The following is a 21,009-nucleotide window of genomic DNA, read 5'->3' on the forward strand; positions in this document are numbered from 1 at the left end:
AGATACATGTTCATGAATCAATTCCAAGATAAAGTATCTAAAATCAACGGAGAGATTTATATCAGCTTGGAAACATATTTTTTTTTTATAGCCCTTGTAGGCAGACGACGAGCTTAAGGTCCTGATGTTGAGTGATTACCGTCGCCTATAGTAAGTAATACCAGGGGCAGAGCCGAGCAGCTACCTACCGAGTCAAGTCGGTGTCTACCTACTGGTGGCCTATAATTGCTGGTGGTAACGCGGACTGAACCCGTCCGGATGATATTTCTATCCTAGTCCTATATTCTTAAATTCCTATATATTGTCCGCCCCGAAAAGGACATGTGTTCCGATTTGACGGGCGAAATAGTCGATATCGGACTTCAGACGTTATAAATGTAGGATTGGTAAAAACGGAACGTATGAAAAGAGTGTGCAACGGAGCGGAACGTTACGATGTAAGTGAGAGAAAACGGTGAGAAAGGGAACAGAGAATGACAGACGGAATGACAGAGAAAAGCAAGATGGCGACGGTTTAAGTGAGCAAGGCGTAAAAAACTGTAATTTCATTATTTTAATATAGAAGATTTTGGAAAAGAAGAATAAAAGTGTAACAGTGGAATAATTTTGTTTAATGCGCCGCGACCCCAATTCTACATGCATATACGAGTATGTATTTACTTAAAAACACCCAGTCCGGAACGACTTAAAAATAACGTACATAATAAAGACATTTGAATGTACATAATTATTTTTATTATTAACAACACTTTTAATCCAATTTGTACAGCTAAATTTGGATTTTAGTGTTTTTATTTATGTTTATTATTTATTTACGTAATAAATGATTATCCGGTCTTTACTTCGAAGCGCTTCAAACAATTTCCTGTAATCATTGTTCTCTTTTATAGTGATAATTTATTGTTGGTTTTATAAATGAATGCAAACAAACAAAAACTATTATTCATAATTTGTATTTATGTTTATAGTTGTTTTATCAATATTAGGAATTGTATTTGTCTTTATTTTTAAGAAGCTTATTCGATCTCTTTTGAAAACAAGCCGCAATACAATAAGGCTTTACACAGACTTTACACAACAAGGCGATTACTAAGAATTTTGTTATATTATTTAGGGGAGTTTTTTCTAATAATTTCTGTAGTTAAGTGACAATTTTTCTAATGAAATACGTATTTCAAATGTGACGACGAATGACTTGTACACAATCAAGGAATAACATCGTGTAATAAAAATCGAACTAGATAAATTGTATTTTGCGTAAATTTTACGTAGTTACCATGGTGGTAGGGCGTCTCGTGAGCTCACACGAGTAGGTACCATCACCCCGCCTATTTCTGCCGCGAAGCAGTAATGCGTTCAAGTTGGAACGGCAGTACAGCCATTGTAATATAGAACTAAGACTTAGAACTCGTGTCCGTGTCTGTCTCATCTCAAGTTGGATGGCGGAATAGGTGGTTGAGGTCTGGTGACTACTTGACACCAGGTGGACTAGGAGCTCATTAACTCATCTTTTTTTTTTTTTTTTTTTTTTTTTTTTTTTTTTTTTTTTTTTTTTTTTTTTTTTTTTTTTTTTTTTTTTTTTTTTTTTTTTATTGCCTTTGTAGGCAGACGGGCATACGGCCCACCTGATGGTGAGTGGTTACCGTCGCCCATGGACTTCAGCAATGCCAGGGGCAGAGCCAAGCCGCTGCCTACCGCTTAATACTCTCCACAAGCCTCGTTTGAAGAAGGACATGTCATAGCGCTCGGGAAACACCGTGGAGGGGAGCTCATTCCATAGCCGGATGGTACGTGGCAAAAAAGATCTCTGGAAACGCACTGTGGATGATCGCAGTGGCTCCAGGTAGTATGGATGAACTCTACTCCGGTGGCGGGCGGTGCGATGGTAAAAACGAGATGCTGGTATCATCTCGAACAATTCCTCAGAGCACTCCCCATGGAACATACGGTACAAAATACAGAGGGAACCGAAGTCCCTCCGCAGACCCAGAGGCTCCAAACGATCCGAGAGAATGGGATTATCGACAATCCGAGCGGCCCTCCTCTGTATGGAGTCAAATGGAAGAAGCTGGTATTTGGGAGCCCCAGCCCAGAGATGGGAGCAGTACTCCATGCGAGGCCGGACTTGTGCTTTATAAAGCAAAAGTCTTTGTCCAGGCGTGAAGTACCGCTTCGCTCTGTTGAGGACTCCCAGCATTTTGGACGCCAACTTGGCTTTGCCTTCCAAATGACTCCGAAACTGGACATCGCTCGAAATGTCGACCCCAAGTATCCCGATACTCTCGGAAGGTTGCAGGGATACTCCTTGGAATTGCGGCGCCATGACAAAGGGGTCCTTCTTCGCAGTGAACGCGCAAACTTGTGTCTTTATCGGGTTGAATTGAACCAAGTTCAATTCACCCCATTCGGAGACTCGCCCCAGAGAGTTCTCCACTTCAGACACAAGTTTTGATCGTCTCTCTTGCACCACGCTCCGAGAGAGACTCTGATGGCCGATATATCGCGCATCCCCCGTGCTGTCATCCGCATAGCAATGCATGCCATCAATAGACAGCATGTCATTGATATACAGGATGAAAAGCGTGGGGGAGAGCACCGAGCCTTGTGGAACGCCAGCGTTAATGGTCATGGTATCAGAACAGTCACCGTCTACAACGACCGTGATGCTCCGCCCATCCAAAAAGCTAGCGATCCACTTGCAGAGACCCTCGGGGATTCCGTAAGATGGTAACTTCGATAGAAGTGCCCTATGCCAGACCCTGTCAAAGGCCTTCGCGATATCAAGGCTCACAGCAAGAGCCTCGCCCTTGCTCTCCAAGGCTTCAGCCCACCTGTGAGTAAGGTATACAAGAAGATCGCCAGCTGAGCGACCGTGACGGAAACCGTACTGTCGGTCACTGATCAGCTGGCGATCCTCCAGATACTTCAGGAGTTGTATATTAATTATTCGCTCCATCACCTTGGAAAGCAAGGAAGTTATCGCGATAGGCCTATAGCTCGATGGGTCCGACCGGTCACCCTTCTTGGGGATAGGGTGGACGTGGGCAGTCTTCCATGAAGACGGAACCCTGTTAGTGCAATAAGAGAGGCGATACAAACGCGTTAGCGCAGGCGTCAGCTCAGGGGCGCACGTTTTCAGAACCACTGCAGGGATGCCGTCTGGCCCGCTCGACTTATGGACGTCCAGGAGTCGGAGTTCCCGCCTGACTGCACACTGTGTAAAGCAGATCTCCGGCAGGGAACTATCACACCGGAGGATGTTCGGTGGTGTGGCACCCCCGTCGTCCACAGTCGAGTTCGAGGCGAAGAGTTTGACCAGAAGGTCAGCCTTCTCTTTCGCACTATGGGCCAGACTGTCATCGGACTTGCGTAGTGGTGGGAGACTAGACCTGCAAAAGTTACCTTCTGCAGCTTTGGCGAGCGACCAAAAAGCACGGCTCCCAGAGGGATAGCTCTTCAGTCGCTCGCCAATTCTAGCAACGTGCTCCGATTTCGCCCTGGCAATAACCTTCTTGTAGGACCTGGAAGCGGCGTTATATTTCCGCCTTTCCCCTGAGATGTTAGGATTCCGACGTCTCCTGGCATTATGCCATGCCACGTATGCGGACCGCTTGAGGTGTGCAGCATCCCTGCTGGCATTATTATACCAGGGTCTGCTGCGACCCCCAACGGGCACTTCAGAGGAGGGAATAAACAATTCCATCCCCTGGAGCACCACGTCTTTAAGACGGTCCGCACAGACGTCAGGATCAGCAGAGGAAAAGCAGAACCGCCCCCATGGCTAGGATGCGTAAAATTCACGTAATCCATCCCAATCTGCTGACATATACCGCCAAACTCTTCGATACCCGGTCGTCGTTCGACGATCAGGACGAGAGAGTGGTACGGCAGCACGAATAAGGCAGTGATCAGACGATCCAAGCGGAGCGTCGACCACCACACTGTATCCGACCGGATCTGTGGTCAGCAGAAGGTCCAACAAAGAAGGCTCGTGCCCCTCGATATCTGGGACACGGGTGGGCTGTGTCACCAGCTGGGAGAAGCCGTAGGCCAAGGCGAAATCGTAGGCAGTCCGACCCGGGAGGTCAGTGGTTCTGGACCCCAACCACTCTTGGTGGTGAGCGTTAAAGTCTCCAAGAACCACCACCTCCGCAGATGGGTACTGCTCAAGCACGCGGTTAGTCCCCTCTTGCACATGCTCAAACAGAGCTGAACCTGCATCACTGCTGTGGGACCTGTACAGGCACGCGTAGATTCGGCTACGGCCCCCGTGATCTACGCGCAGCCACAAGAGGGACAGGTCCCGTTGTTCGAGGCCCCGAAGACGGCGACAACAGACATCAGCCCGGACGAATACGCACACCCCGGCTTTACGCAGGAAGTTGTGCTCCAATACGTAGCCGGGGTATTCAAGGTATGAGGTATCATCCGGAGCAGATATCTGCGTCTCCGTTAAAAAAAGCAGGGCAGGCTGCGCCGTCTCAAGGTGGTGGTGTACGGCGTCAAGGTTGCTATGTAGGCCCCTGACATTGCTGAAATCCACATTAAATGTGGAATGGGGAGCCGCCTGTAAAACCCTTTTCTTTTTTTTCGACTTCATTAATTAAGTTGTTATATTTCCGGAGAGTAGGATAAGGAGAGGTAGGATGTTAGAGGTGAGATCGAGGCAACACCTGAATGAAGCGCGGAACATAGTACGTGCTCGACCACGGGTTGCGTGAGAGACTGACGCAGGGCATGGAAGGGCCCCCAGTCCACTCTGCGTGCGATCGCCGGGATCCACTCCGGTCTCCGACTCCGGCACGACGACCGCACGACAGAATTTTACACCGGTTGGCGGGACAGCTTCCCGGGGCGGAGTTTAGTAGAGACACCCGGGTTCAGGTCCCCTACTGACCAGCGGGCGGCAGCGGGTACCGTTTCACTGGGTCTCCCTATACCCCCGTCAAACAATCACGCCCCGTGAGTTCGCACGCACGTCTGCTCCGCAAGTTCCAGGCGTCACCAAGACTCACCCACAACAAGGAAGGGGAAAGGGAAGGGATAGAACTGGCTCTCCAACCCACACGCCGGAACACAGCTAGGCTATTTGGCGGCGGACTCTAGTTGGAGGGTGGTCGCCAGCCAGTCGGACTAAGTCCTACCACCGGTTATGTTTTCGGCTCCCGTTTAGCACCACCCAGGGGTCACTTGTAGGGAATCGCGGGTTAAACCTACGGAAGCGGGAAGCACCAACCCTCATCTGAACTACTGGTGGTAAGTAACCGGTACCGAACTACCGATAATTCCGTTTGTTGGTGGTAGGACCTCTTGTGAGTCGGCGCGGGTAGGTACCACCACCCTGCCTATTTCTGCCGTGAAGCAGTAATGCGTTTCGGTTTGAAGGGTAGGGCAACCGTTCTAACTATACTGAGACCTTAGAACTTAAATCTCAAGGTGGGTGGCGCATTGTAGATGTCTATGGGCTCCAGTAACCACTTCACACCAGGTGGGCTGTAAGATCGTCCAACCATCTAAGCAATAAAAAAAAACTAAAACAATTACGAGTATATAACACATACGTATACACATGAACAGACATACGTATTAATATAAAACCTGTAATTACTTACCAAATACCAACTACTCCCGTTTGTCCTTGACAACAGGGCCGCTTGGATTGTCGCAAAATCTCCTTCTCAAGGATCGAACCTTTGGGTCTGTGAAGGGACTTAGTTCTCTGTGAGCTTGGTACGGTATCTTCAATGGGGTGTTCACTGAAGAAATGTTCGAAATAATGATCCCTTCACCTTCTTTTTATCATCGCACCCCCTTCTACCGGAGCAAGAATCATGCATAGTAGTATCTGGAACCACTGTATTCATTAACAGTCTAGAGGTCGTATTCATAGATAATACACATAAACTAGTTATAGTTATGCAACTCGAGCATTCAACAAAATGTTTACATGCGTCGGCCACTAGATGGCTTTGCTTCGATTGGTTTCTCATTGCTACTGTAGATCGCAGCAATATACTACCTATCCTATGTTTTATTTTTAATGAAGGATTTTGTAAATTTTCAGCTACCACTAATGGATGAAATTTAATCAATATGTCTATAACAAATAAAGACTTGTATGATTTATTAATTTTTATTTTTCTGTGTTTAATAACACAATAATTAAATGTCTTAACTTTAACAACATTTAAATTTAGGGGCATGCGCTACAAGATGTCGATAGTTTCTATCAAAAAAATATTTATCTTATCACTTTATCCCTACTCCGCGGCCGACCGTCACGCGACATGCAACACACGGACGAAAAAAATTGAGACGACGTAATAAATATAAATTAAGTATCGCAGTTTCAGGGCCCTGGTCTTATTTGCTATACAACATCCGGCTCTCTGTCACGGTGTTTGCCTACACTACATCCGTCTTTAAGCGATCTTTGGGAAGAGTCCTGAACAGCAAACAGGGGCTCGGCTGTGCCCCTGGCACTTTATGAGTATGGCGAATGCTTGTTTGTCGTCTGGCAACAAAAAAAAAACAATTTCTTCAGAGATTGGACGTCTCGAAATGGCACTCACATCGTGAATCCCGCGGCCAATCTATAGACCGCGCCTAGTTTCAATAGAACCGAGAGAACTATTATTTATTATAGATATTATACATACTCGTAATTTGGTAATTTATACTAATCATACGATTTCTGAAAACTAAAAACATTCATTGTAATTCAGTCTCACATTTATTAATATTTTGATTCAAAGAAGCAATGACGTACTCAAACCTCAGCGATTTTCCATTGGACGACTGTTTTCCGGGAATCTGTAATTCGAACAACAACGTTTGAACTTTGAAACTAAGGTTCTATTAATAGCCACAAATAAACATAATAGATTGCTTTTTTTCCTACCTATTCACTGAGTAGCCTAAGAGGCTATTTAAGCTACGCGCAGACTGGTAGGTGAGCTCACGGGCTCAACCTGAGATAATTTGCTAACATTAGCTCAAACAAGAGCAGTGCTTTGCAGAGTCTACCACCGGATCAGAATCGCGATCCGCTGAGAAGATCCGGCGAGAAACTCAGTGGTGTTTGTCTATGGGTTAGTTCGCTCGTCGAACTCTTTGCCTTAGTCGAGGCGAGACGAGTTCGACTAAAGCACTGAGAATGTTAGGATAATGGGTAACTCTGACTATGATAAATTTACGATTACTAAAAATGACATTCAAAAGGAGTGATTAGTGAGCTGCATACTCCTAGATTACGTGTTTTTCTCTCATTTTACTATCTACTGCTGGTCATTGATCGTAAATGGCCAAATTCTTGCCCCGACTAACGACCTAGCCCAGCCATCTAAAAAACGGGCCAATTTAGACTTGTGTATTTTCCCCCCGGCGAAGATAATAAGGCGACCTGAGGGGGTTGAGGCTGCGCGGCGCACTACCAGCATCCTAGCACCCTGTCAAGGAGTAATAAAATAAAACAGCAACCGTTTGACGGTGTATCGCGTTCCAGCCCGGCAGGCTGGTTCTGGTCCAGCGGGGTATTCCGGGACACCAGCGGCACCGTCTGGGCGGCCTGACGGGTTTCCGTACCGTGTCGGCCGACGTTTCAGAACCTTCAATTCGCCTCGAAGGCTCCGTTGGCCGGACGCCGTTGGGGTGAGCTGCATCGTCTGGTTGTAGTGCTGACCGCAGTAACCCTTTATCTCATTCGGGCTCTGACCTCCGAAGGGGTTGGACATTTGGAGGAAGAGAGCAGGGGAATCGCTTAGTGGGTAGGGTCCTGAAAACATCATTGGGCCCGCGCACAGTGGGTCGATACTGTGATTTTAGTGACTTAGGGACCAACTTTGTTTTTTTATAAATTTTTTTATGTAGATAGATAGAGCTCGTTAATCTCAATAATAATTGTTTTGGGCAAAAATTACAAAAACTTTATAGTTTGGTCAGAAAAATGTGTTTTGTGATTTTTTTGTATGGAGCGGGTCACATTAAATTAAATTCCTGCTAAGTACCGCGAGGTCCCGCTTTGAAACTTTATTTTCCTTATACCTTGTCTAGTCTACTATCATTTGATGCTATGAACATGTGCATAAAGTTGCAACTCTGCCAAATAAATGGATCGAAAAAATTTAATAAATACATAGAATAAAAACCTTTATATTTTTTTTCGTAAGTGCTTTTAAGTTAAATTTGATATGGATTAGTAAGTAAAAGCACGTAATGATACCCATAATTAAATAATACCTAACAACAATACATTTAGTAGGTCTCTAATTAAGCAATCTCTCTAATTATTAAGATAGTTAACATTATTTAATGAGGATAATTAGTTAAGTAGCCATTACTGGGTAGTAGAAAATATAGTAAACATTTGTTTGTCTCTGGAAGTATAAAGTGACCATGTTTATTATATACTAACAAGTGTTCGTTTATTCGTACTACTACTAACATCTCGTGATTGTCGTTGTGATCTTGCTGTTTCCGTTATAATTGGTAATTTTGTTAACAATTTAGGATTATTTATGATTTTAAAAGAGCAACTACAGTCGCTGTCTGATAATAAAAAACTCTTTCAATTCCTACAAAATCAAATAAACGTGACCGAAGAGAAAAATGTTGAGCTCCAAAAATTCTGTACGCAATTTTGTTCAAATATAAGTGCAATATGGAAACGAAGTAGTCGCATGTTAGCACAGTTTATAAGAAAAAAATGTGATTGGTTAGAATGTGCAATAAACTGGCCCGAAGGAATGATACCTGAAGCTATCAACACTGCACATGAAAGGCTCGAGATTTCTAATACTCAAGATTTTGAAAATGTACCACCCTCAAATGTACTACAGAAGCCTCGACATCTATTTTTGCACCTCGAAAACCTTTTTAAGAATTGGGATCCAGGCAAAAACGAAGACGCATTGAACAAATTTACCAATCGCTTTCGTTATCCCCGGATGAAATGAAAGCTACTAAAATTGCTAGTTTGAGAAACACTAGAAATGAAGATGTAGGAGAAATAATGAACCACTTGTCAAAATCACCCCGAAGATCTAGAAAAAGTTAATAAGTATTTAATTACAAGTAAAGTGAAAAGTAGTACATATTCTCCCGATAAGGCAATATTAGTTTCACTTAAATTAAGTGGCAGTATATAAACCTAAGAGAAGCAGCAAGTGAAAATGGGTCTGATTTATACCCTTCTTAATATAAAATTAAGCAAGAAAAGACCAAATGTTATCCAGGGTAAGACGAGGCAATTATTACTGAAGAAGGAGCTGCTATTAAAATGCAAGCATTACTAAACTTGGCGCTATATAGGCTTTTAGATGTGATTACTTCGGATTTGGACTCTGCAAGAGAGCTATTGCTTATAAGCAAATAGGCTTTGATAGAGCCCCAGGTCAAAGTCTAGTTCCTATAAGGCTTCAGAAATTTGATGGAACAATTGTTTGGGAAAACGACCTACCCTCATCAACTTTTTATTGCCGTCCAATAATGTTTAAATTTACAAAAGAAACGCAGCCAACAGTGACAATTATAAAAGCTAGCATAACAGAAGAAATAGAAAGACTTCAGCCATCAAAAATCAAACAAGTTGAAGTTAAGCATCAATTGCACATGATGATGATAGACGGCAAAATAACCTCATATTTTTCAGAAACATTTTCTGCTGTCTGTGATATTTGCAAAGCAAAACCGTCAGAGTTTTTTGGAGTGACTTGCTTATCAAAGAGAAAATAATGAAGAAATATTCCAGTATGGAATGCCATCTTTACATGCCTGGATAAAATGCATGGAGTGCTTACTTCATATCGGTAAATATAATTTTATTACTTCACAATTTTTTCATCGTATGTAGTTTCCTGTGAGATAATTTTTTAAATGACACTTTATTTTGTTTACGTCTTATCGTTTGGACTTCAAGAAATGGAGTTGCAAGGGGCGATGACAAAGAAAAAATAACAACCAGAAAAAGTGCTATACAGCAAGCGTTTAAAAAGGAATGCGGTTTACTTATAGATGTTGTCAAGCAAGGAGTAGGAACAACCAATGATGGCAATACTGACAGAAGATTTTTCAGGGATGCAGAAGAAACAGCCCGCATAACAGGAATACGTAAAGGTTTCACGTGATTCTTCACTCTGTTGCATCTGGAGAGCGCATTTCCAATTTTTCGGAATTTTTTAGATATACTGCAGAATTGTATGTTAATTTATATCCCTGGTATTATATATGCCTTCCAGTATCCATAAATTGTTGGCACATGGCAGTGATATATAATAATGAAGAACTTTGGTGCCATTCGTATAGGTAAACTCTCGGAAGAGGCAGCGGAAGCTCGCAATAAAGATTTTCGGAAATATACAGAGAGATGTTATTCAAGAATGAGAAGTAGAACGTCGACTAATGAGGATATTTTACACAATCTTCTTTCGTCTTCTGACCCAAAGATCGAAAGGTGAAACAAAATATATAATATTTAGAGAGATTGCATAATTAGAGACCTACTAAATGTATTGTTGTTAGGTATTATTTAATTATGGGTATCATTACGTGCTTTTACTTACTAATCCATATCAAATTTAACTTAAAAGCACTTACGAAAAAAAATATAAAGGTTTTTATTCTATGTATTTATTAAATTTTTTCGATCCATTTATTTGGCAGAGTTGCAACTTTATGCACATGTTCATAGCATCAAATGATAGTAGACTAGACAAGGTATAAGGAAAATAAAGTTTCAAAGCGGGACCTCGCGGTACTTAGCAGAAATTTAATTTAATGTGACCCGCTCCATACAAAAAAATCACAAAACACATTTTTCTGACCAAACTATAAAGTTTTTGTAATTTTTGCCCAAAACAATTATTATTGAGATTAACGAGCTCTATCTATCTACATAAAAAAAATTAGTTGTTTGTAAAAAAAAAAGTAGTTGTAAAAAAACAAAGTTGGTCCCTAAGTCACTAAAATCATAGAATCGACCCACTGTGCCGCGGTTCGCAGTCACAGACCAGCCCCCTATAGCCGCGCGTCCACTAGGCGCGGGGAACTCGTCGGGGGTTCGGCCCCGGCTAAAATTAGTTAAAATAGTTTTGAGATTCCTTTTTGTTATTACTTCATAAAATCTGACCTCAAAAGTCTTTATAACGCGAGGCTAATACTTACATACCTCCAAACCTTAGTAGCTACTAACTTATTAATCCTACATTGTAATTGTATAGCAAAAAAAAAAAACAAAAAAAAACAGACTGCGAATAATCGCAAAACAATAATATAGCAGTTCTTGTGTTTAATATATCACATTTTCGTGTTAAACTTATTGCCGGTACACGCGTATAATTTCTGCTAAAGCCCACAAGGAAAATACGGATATTTGTAAACACAATGACTACTGTGTCAATATCGAGACGAATAAATATTTATTTTCCATTTCAAAGTGATCAGGGTCGCGATATGTTTTCCTTGTATTATATTGATATAGATTTCATTCATGAATTATTTGTCAACGAATTGTTCCACATTTTACGACTCAACTGATTGTGATACATTTGAGGTCTTAAATATTAAGTGTGTTATTCTATGACTTGGATGAAAACAAGGACGAACTAAATATAGATTTTACATAATATGATTAGGGCCGCATTTAGACTTAATACTGCTCCTGGGCACCGGAAAAAAATCCGCCCCAATACTGGAATTTTACTTAAACGTATACCTAATTTATATATTTTATTTTTCAACATAAAAAAAAATTGCAGAAATTGCAGAAACTTTATTATATGATATATAGGTATTTCAAAAACATAAATATATATTTGTTTTTTTTTCTAGCAATTATAAATTTGACACTAAGAATGGTTCAAAATTATACTACATAAAAAACAAAACTAATTACATTTCTTTGATTCCAGAAAATAGAAAAATCGATTATTATTTTAAATCTTCAAGGAAATAAATTGATTAAAACATTTTGATTATTAATTTTTACCAAAAGTGCCAAAATTATAATTCACAAATAATGGATGAATTGAATTTCTTGAATTATCAATTAAACAGAAAATTATTAATTAATGGAATTAATTAATTATATCGGACAAACATGACAAGATAAAAAAAAATTTTCACTTTCAAAAATTTGCCGCCCTAGGCACTTGCCCTGACTGCCCCTAGTGTAAATCCACCACTGCATATGATTCACCCACATGTGACGTACTTTGTTAGTGATTGACATTAACGAATAAAAATGTGAAATCACACCTTAAAATTTTATTGTCGACAAAAACAATATTATCTACTATAACGGAACGAAATTTCCGAACGTGCGATACCGCCCCCGCCGCCGCCTTACCCCCCGCTGAGACAGAGCTCTCCGAGCACAGTTGCCAGATGGGGGGGATTCCCTGCAAATTCGAGGGGTTTTTCGACCTTGGGGGGAAATTCGGGGGGAAATATTCTTTGGGGGGATATTCGGGGGGAAAAAGTTGGGAGAAATTTTGGAGGTTTTTTCAGTATCAATAATTTATCCACAAACACAGTTCGCAAATTATTATTAGAATAATTATAGTTTACTATACTATTCAAAAGTCAATATTAAAAAGGACAAATTATGCAACCAAATGGCAATAGAAACTGCCGAAGCGGTTCTCAGGATTCGATTTTCACTGCCAAATAGATGCATAAATTTTGTTCCCAAATTAAATATATTTAACTTCGAAACCGTGTATGCTTTAATTAATAATAACGAAAGTGAATATGATTGTAATAATTGTGTAGAGATGGTTGAAGTTATAGGGACAGCTTGATTAAAAAATAAAAGAATCCTTTTGGTTTTTTATTTCTTCTTTAAAATAAGTAAAGACTGTTTTGGGGTTTTTTTTTCTTCAAAAAGCCTATTATCGGGGGGTTTTTGAAAAAAGTTGGGGGAATTCACACGGTCATCTGGCAGCACTGTCTCCGAGCGCGAACACACGCCCTCAGCGCGCGCGCCGACGACCAGTAAAATATTGCGAGTCTTAGTTTAACTGTACGATTCTCAACTCATTTTGTATTTTATTTTAGTTATTGTGTCGCTTTTATATTAAAATCTCATACCAAATCAGTGTAAACATTATTTCTATATCATCTTCGCCAACAGCCCGGAACAACGAACTCACAAAAACTCACTAAAGCCCCGCCAGTCGGACTTATAGTGTTAAACTACTTCATTAACTTTTAGTTACTTTCTCCATTAGTTTGTTACTATATCCGGTTGTCATTTGTCTATATTATTTATTATCGACTATTGCGTGGATAATGAGTCTCCTGTAGTTTTAATTTCAAGGGTTTTTATTGTAGGTACTTACCGAAACACTAAACAAACGTCCTAACAGTATTATTATGTATTATTGAGAGCTGGGGCTTTCTTTGCCTACAATAGGTAGTAGTAATCTCTAAGTAATAGCTTTGCCGGACCTGTGGACGAGCTCACGGGGCTCAGCCTGGGAGATTTTGAAACTATCACCGGATCGGAATCGCGACCCCTTGAGAGAAAAGGTCCGGCGAGAAATTCAGTAGGCTGTATCTCTGGATTGGTTTACACGACGAATCCTTCATCGTATTTCACGAGCTCGACGAGAACGGTGACCGATGCTTAGAATGCCTAAAAGCATCGGTAGTTGATCGGGAGGATCCGACATGATATGTTTGGGGTGACGACGACTGTTTGCCGCTTAGTTTATTTAGTTTTCGGCCGGCGATGATAAGAGAGTCCTCTTGTCGTGTCACTTTTTCGAAATAGCGTTTCCAAGTCGTCTTGTAATACTAACTTATCGAATCTAGTTCAAGGTCGTGAAGTTTTACATTCCTTACGTACCACGGTGCTACGACGGCTGTCCTGTAAAGACGAGATCGAATTACTTGCAAGGTGTCTATGTGGGTGCGGGCCTCGTGAGCGAACAATACACTTGCATACGTCATGACCGTAGAGCAGAGGCTGAAGCCCACTGAATTTCTCGCCTGATTTTCTCAGTGGGTCGCGTTTCCGATCCGGTGGTAGATTCAGCGAAGCACTGCTCTGGCTAGGGCCAGTGTTAGCAACCTCCTGGTTTAAGCACCGAGAGCTCACCTACACGCTAGGGTAATACTGATATAGCCTCTCAAGGCTCTCAGCATAGGTAGGGAAAAAAGGGGCTGGTAGAAATATAGAACCACCACTCGTCCGTGCTAATATTGTTCGCGAAACCATTAAATAGTTAATAATGGAAGGTACATTATGTAGGTACCTACTTGTCTGCTAAATTTCGGTAATTATTTGTGATAAGGCGTATTGTGACTGTTCACCCTGTTTTTTCCAACTCCTAAAACCGTCACTAGAGAGCGCTGTAATACGCAAATCCGTTGTCATGATACCCTTGTCATAAGTGACACTGTATCCTAGATTATTGATTTTTTACTTTAATATACAAGTTTTTCTAATCCAAGTTTATTTTAATAATCATCCCTCGGAAAGTCGAACATGGTCCAATACGAGCCAGATAAGAAAACAACTAATGATAAACAACAATTTTAAGTGCAAAGAATGTTACAAACCGTAATTAACACAAAACTATTTCGTTGCTAAGTACTAGTGAATGTGAAGAATGGGCCCGGACAGTTATATTAAAAAACCGATATTCAAAATAAGATATTTAAGGCAAAGATTAATTTCAAAAAGTCACCTGCGTCTAGAATAACAAGGGAATATATCGAAACGAGATTGCAATTATTGGAACAACACTGGTTAGTTTGAAGAAAATCACCAGAATGTTATATTGGGATGCGAAAATAACGAATATAGCTATTAAACAAAAGGTACAATAACAAACGTTACATCGCGAACAGCATTCTGGCCAGGCTGGTGGGCCAAAGGGCTTTATCTTCAGAGTCATCCAACGGTGTTAAACAAATACTCGATACGACAAATGATTGCTTGCACGCTTTATCTAACCTTGGTATACCTGTATCGACATGGGACATCCTGATTATATATCTCATCACAATAAAATTGGGTAATGAATCCCAGAAACAATGGGAACAAAAACTAAGCGAACAGGCTGATCGATTGCCTACACTAAGCGAGTTCCAATCATTCCTGGAATCAAGATATCGAGCACTCGAGTTTTTAGAACCAAACCAAAGAAGAGAGTTTAGAGGCAAAGATGCAGCGGATAAACCGAAGGTGTTCAGCGTGACGACGTCTGTATCCTGCCCATTCTGTTCGGGACATCACTTGCTTTATCAATGCAAGAAATTTGTACAAGAAGCCATCGGGAATCGCCGGGACTTCATCCAGAAGAGAAAACTGTGTTTCAATTGCTTCGGAGCTAACCATTCGGTAACACAGTGCAAACGACGCACGGCTTGTCGGTGCTGTGGCCAACGTCATCACTCGCTGCTGCACCAGGAAGGCGGCACTCACAATCCGACCCTGGCGGGTCCTAGTCAGCCCACTAATCAACAGCGGGAGCCAGCACAAGAACCGCAGGCAGCGGATCACGTGGAGCGTGTTGTCAGCCATTTTTCTAACAGTGAAATGAGATCAAGTAGTCAAGTAATGTTAGCTAGCGCATTAGTTTATGTATCCAACAAGGGTATGTATCACACACTTAGGGCATTGTTGGATCAGGGCTCTCAAGCCTCGTTTATTAGTGAACACGCAGTTCAACTTTTGCAGCTTTGAAGGTTGCCAGTTCTAAGTACCATATCTGGTTTAGGAGGAGAAAAATCTAGTATTTCAGTAAAACATATGGTTCAATTTAAAGTACAGTCCACATATAACTCTTTTAGCTATCCCGTTCAAGCCTATGTTTTAAACTGCCTAACATCCACTCTTCCTTCACAGAAAATTCAATTACAGGATTGGCCGGAATTGTTGCAATTGCAGATGGCTGATCCAGGATATGGTACACCAAGCAATATAGATCTTCTACTGGGCGCTGATGTGTATGGTCAGGTTTTGTCAGAAGGCATATTGAGAAATCCACCTGGAACCTTGACAGCTCAAAATACACAGCTGGGATGGATCCTGTCGGGACGAGTTTAAGTTAGTGGGGATACTCCTTACATTATTAGCGCACATACCCTTGACAACTCAATCAATGATTTGCTGCGTCAGTTCTGGGAGATTGAAACTGACTAGCATCATCCACTTTTATCCAAGGAAGAAGAATCCTGTGAAAGATACTTTGAATCCACTACAACTAGGGACAGTTTGGGTCGTTATGTTGTAGGTCTTCCTTTTCGCGACAACAATCCACTTGCTCAAGAAGAAACTTGAAAATAATCCATTCTTGAAGCAAGAATAATCCAAGGTAATAAATGTAGCCACCTGGCTATGAATCATATAGAAGTAATTAATGACAAACAAGAAGCTGCTAAGCCAGGATGCGTTTATCTACCTCATCATGCAGTTGGTTGTTCGCGAGGACAAAAGTACAACGAAGGTCGGCGTTGTTTTCGACGCTTCGTGTAAGGGTACCAGCGGCAAGTCATTGAACAATGATTTATTGGTAGGTCCAAGGCTTCAACCAGAGTTACGACACATAATTATGAAATGGCGTACTTATCCTATATGTTTCGCAGCGGACATAGTTAAGATGTATCGAATGGTCAAGGTCGTACCAGAGCATACTGACTTCCAGATAATGTCACAAGGGTACTATCAAATGTAAGAAATCTAAAATTGTAAGACCAGTCTCCAAACTTTGCATTTTGCCTATCGCTTTTAAACATTACTTACCTGAATAACTGTAGATATTTCATGCAATGTATGTAATTTAAATGTATCTTTGGATGCATCAGCTATTAAGTATTTTGTTATTGTTTAGTTGTAAGTAAGTACGAACTGTTTAAAAGCAACCCTTGACTGAACTTTGTCGTTATTATGGTTTCTTTAATGTGTAAGTTTATATTTAGTTCATGTTGAGCAGTTCTTTATTGATTACTATTAGATTAAGATGTTACGGTTTCATGGAGATGTTAATTGTACATGTAAAATTTGATGGCCTCATTGTTGGCTATGAACTTTTGTAGTTCATGGTGGGCGGAATGTTCACCCTGTTTTTTCCAACTCCTAAAACCGTCACTAGAGAGCGCTGTAATACGCAAATCCGTTGTCATGATACCCTTGTCATAAGTGACACTGTATCCTAGATTATTGATTTTTTACTTTAATATACAAGTTTTTCTAATCCAAGTTTATTTTAATAATCATCCCTCGGAAAGTCGAACAGTGACCCGAATGTGTACCCACTTGCCTACTCCTACCAAGAAGCAGTTATGCGTTATAACGTAAAGGATCGCAGATACCTCTAATGCAAATCAAATAAAATATAAAAATAGGTACCTAATCCGCGTGTTTATGGTCTCAAAAGCTAAAAATAAATTTAATCGAACAAATAAACAAAACTAACATCACCATTGCCGAAATATGGGAGTTATAAATATTTTAAATTGATATTCTGGTTAAAGGTGCCGTAAATTAGCCACCTAATTGTAATAAAAATATTGAAAAAACTGAGACGCGAAGGACTGAATCGTCTTATAAACGAGACGCACGTAAATTCTTAACATAAATATCTCTGTTTTTCGTGAAATAATTATTTAAGATAATTAAATTATCGTTCGGTTGATTGAACAGCAAACATTAGTCTAAGGTGTATTTGTTTAACGATAATTTGTGAAGCTAAATATGACATCACGTAAATAGCATTGAGCTCTGGCGTAGACAAAAACAATTCAAAATCCAAATACAAGAATTGAACATAAACGTCCCTGGCTCAAACATCATTTACCTAACTTTAGTTGTCACTATTTGCGAAAAGCTATTAAAGTAATCACACGCCGCGTCAGTCAATAACACAACTACATAAAGAATTTTTAAGATAATTACGTCGACCATTCAACTTATGAGCAGGAATAACTCAAATAACAACAACTAATAAAAGCATTATTTCTTGCAAATCTGCTGTGTTTGTATCTACGGACCGTCTAGATGTAAATATGAAATAATACGCGCGTTTTATCTAAGATTGGATTAATCTTAATACCGATCAATCAAGTTTCGTATTTCTCAGTTTTCAAGGTAACGCTGTGATATCACCATTTACAATGTTTTAAAGCGATCTTCAATAGATACTGAAATTTTTATTGGTCTAAATGCCTAGCAGGGGTCAAATAGGAGACCGTCGATTAAAGGTATAACTCTTATTCCACTCCTCAAACAGAGATGCGCTATTTAGACAGGACGGTGAAAATTATACTGAATGGAGACATTAAAAGCCCTGCAATCAGTAGTTATGCGATTTTATAATTTTAGCGGGTTTGATTTTTATTGAAGGTATTTGTTTCTTCGTGAGCGAAGATGCAGAGTTAAAAAAAAGGCAGGTGATTCACCTAGTCGCATATATCGATACGGTACCGCATTCAAGAAAACAATGCAAGACTGTTTCCATTTTTGACATTAATAGGCAATATGAAGCTGATTTTTATTTTTTATTGCTTAGATGGGTGGACGATCTCACAGCCCACCTCGTTTTAAGTGGTTACTGGAGCCCATAGACATCTACAACATAAGTGCGCCACCCACCTTGAAATCTAAGTTCTAAGGTCTCAGTGTAGTTACAATATGAAATATCAGAATACATAAATAGTAATCGTAAATTAGGCCAAACAAAAAAATCTATATTCATAATTTAAATAATTAAAATTATGTAGTTAAAAAATTACTTTTGATATCAAATTGGAATAAATTGAATAACAATTATGTATGATAGAAGTCAAATTCCGACAATTATTAAACAACAATTATAATTCCAGTAAGTGCTAAGTAGAATACTAGAAAACTTCCGAAAATTTGTCTCATGTTTGAGAATAAATGACGCAGGCACAACACTGGGGATTTACGGTTTCCTTGTGTCTTGGGAAACAACATTGTATTAGTATTTAAACGCGGGTGAATCGATGTCTGACATCATTGTGATATCGGCTTTCTCACAGCGCGAGTCAAAAAGACTTGGGACTTAAAAAATATATATTAATTCACAATGTACTTCAAAATAGGTATGTTAAACGAATACTCCAATTATGGCTTATTTTTTGTTTTCAACAATTTTTAATTGCGTTATGTTAAATACGATGGTACAGGGTCAAGTGTGAGGATAATGACGGTCTCTTGTCTGTGACGTTTTTTTTTGTTTTTGTGCTTAATTTATTACACTCATTTGTTTTCGTGACTAATGTTTATTATATGCCTCGAATCGAACCATCACAAATATTTAAGTATATGTGTACAACTTTTGCTACACGATATTATTATCTTACTAATGAGAATTAGGGTTGAACCCAGACTACGCTATCACCTATCATGATCAAATTCATGATCACTATCATGATCATCAAACGTAGAAATGGAAATAATATCTTTTTTCCATTTCTACGTTTAAAGGTGCTATAACAACATTGGTAAGTTCATTTAAACGATGCGTTGTTGGGCGCGTTCGGGAATTCCATTAAACTTTCTATAGCAGGTTCTTACCATGCGATCCCGTACTTTCTAGTTGCATAATGTTGCCATAAATGCAACGGTTGACTGCAAAACTTCAATCGCTAAAATATGATGATCACGTTGAACACCACGTGAACAATCGAGTATTGTCATTCAGGCCACGGTGCTCACCGGTGAGCCTTATCTTACTAACCATTCGGAGTATGAGGTTCACCCGTGAGCCGCGTGAGGTTTTCCACGTACTTACAGGCCTTACGCTTCCTACAGGCCACAGATTGCAGCTATCAAGCAAGACGTGAATGGAAGTGAGGCGCGTGGCCCTTTAGCCGAACCGAACGTTTTGGTTTTCAAATCCAATAGAAACTTGTAGTTTTTATCAAGATTATAGCCTTTTAAAATATCTTAAAAACTAGACGGTAAAAATCGCTAATTTTTATATTCCATGCAAATTATCACATTTTATAAATTTTAGAATGAATGTCTCAAGTTGATAAAAATTACCGATTCCCTGATTTTGGCTTGGCCCGAATGATATAGTACGCTAGGCCCACCGGTGGGCCGCATTACGTTCAACATGTTAATCAACCGACTTTTTTCTTTTCAGGAATGTTACTAGCAGCCACGCAGGTGATTGCAACACTTGCATATCCACCAAGCTGTGCGTGCTACAGGAATCAGCGACCAGTGTGCGGCACTGATGGGAAAACATACAACAACGAGTGCCTGCTCGACTGTGCCACCAGAGATGATCCCGGTCTAAGGGTCAGATATCAAGGACCCTGCTCGGAAGGAAACGTCGGCTTCCCCACGTGCCACTGCGACTACGACCTCAACCAGGTGTGCGGTAGCGACAACCACACGTACGACAACGCTTGCTTGTTGAACTGCGCCGCAGCCACGAACCCAGGCCTTAGCATTTTGTACTCGGGCCTTTGCGCAGACGAAGTCAAAATCGTGGACGGCCCCAGCAAATACCCTTCGTGCACGTGCACGCGCGAGATGAAGCCGGTCTGCGGCAGTGACGGTATCACGTACAACAACGACTGCCTCTTAAACTGTGCCACAATCAATGACTCCAGACTCGGCATCGAATACTACGGGCCCTGCGCTGATAAGGTTATAGTCGTCGACCCTGGGACGCAAGGGGACTACCACGGAATACGACCCCTGTAATCGAACTGCATACGCCTCTCGTACAAGTCTTATAGCGTAGTTTTAGGGCAATGTTTAGAACGACAGATGACCGCCTTCATAGAGAGAAAAAGACCATTTTTTTTTTATTTAACGAAATCCCACAATATTTGGCAGAGTTGTTTGAAATTACTTTTACTAATCCGCAGAGTAATATTTGAATTTTTATACGACTTTTTTTTAAGTTTCAATTTTGTTTTTTTATTTTTCTTACACGCACACAAGATATTTGTTAAGGTTTTTTATTCCAATAAATTATATTTTATATAATCTAGTTATTTTGATTCCATTATAAATTTGAA

At 40.5% G+C, this 21,009-nt stretch overlaps 2 protein-coding genes across 2 annotated transcripts in view; one reads left to right on the top strand and one right to left on the bottom strand.

Moving 5' to 3' along the window:
* Window positions 1-21,009, bottom strand: part of LOC149503315 (uncharacterized) — a 238,845-nt gene that overhangs the window by 159,425 nt on the left and 58,411 nt on the right. The window lies entirely within an intron of this gene.
* LOC114242412 (serine protease inhibitor dipetalogastin-like) lies at window positions 18,915-20,977 on the top strand. The gene is made up of 2 exons (XM_028173553.2): window positions 18,915-19,071; window positions 20,121-20,977. Exons 1-2 carry the CDS (start codon window positions 19,056-19,058, stop codon window positions 20,687-20,689), a joined length of 585 nt encoding a protein of 194 aa, XP_028029354.2. The 5' UTR covers window positions 18,915-19,055; the 3' UTR covers window positions 20,690-20,977.

This window comes from Bombyx mandarina, chromosome 03, assembly GCF_030267445.1.
Source record: "Bombyx mandarina strain Sakado chromosome 03, ASM3026744v2".
Taxonomy (NCBI): Eukaryota; Metazoa; Arthropoda; class Insecta; order Lepidoptera; family Bombycidae; genus Bombyx; species Bombyx mandarina.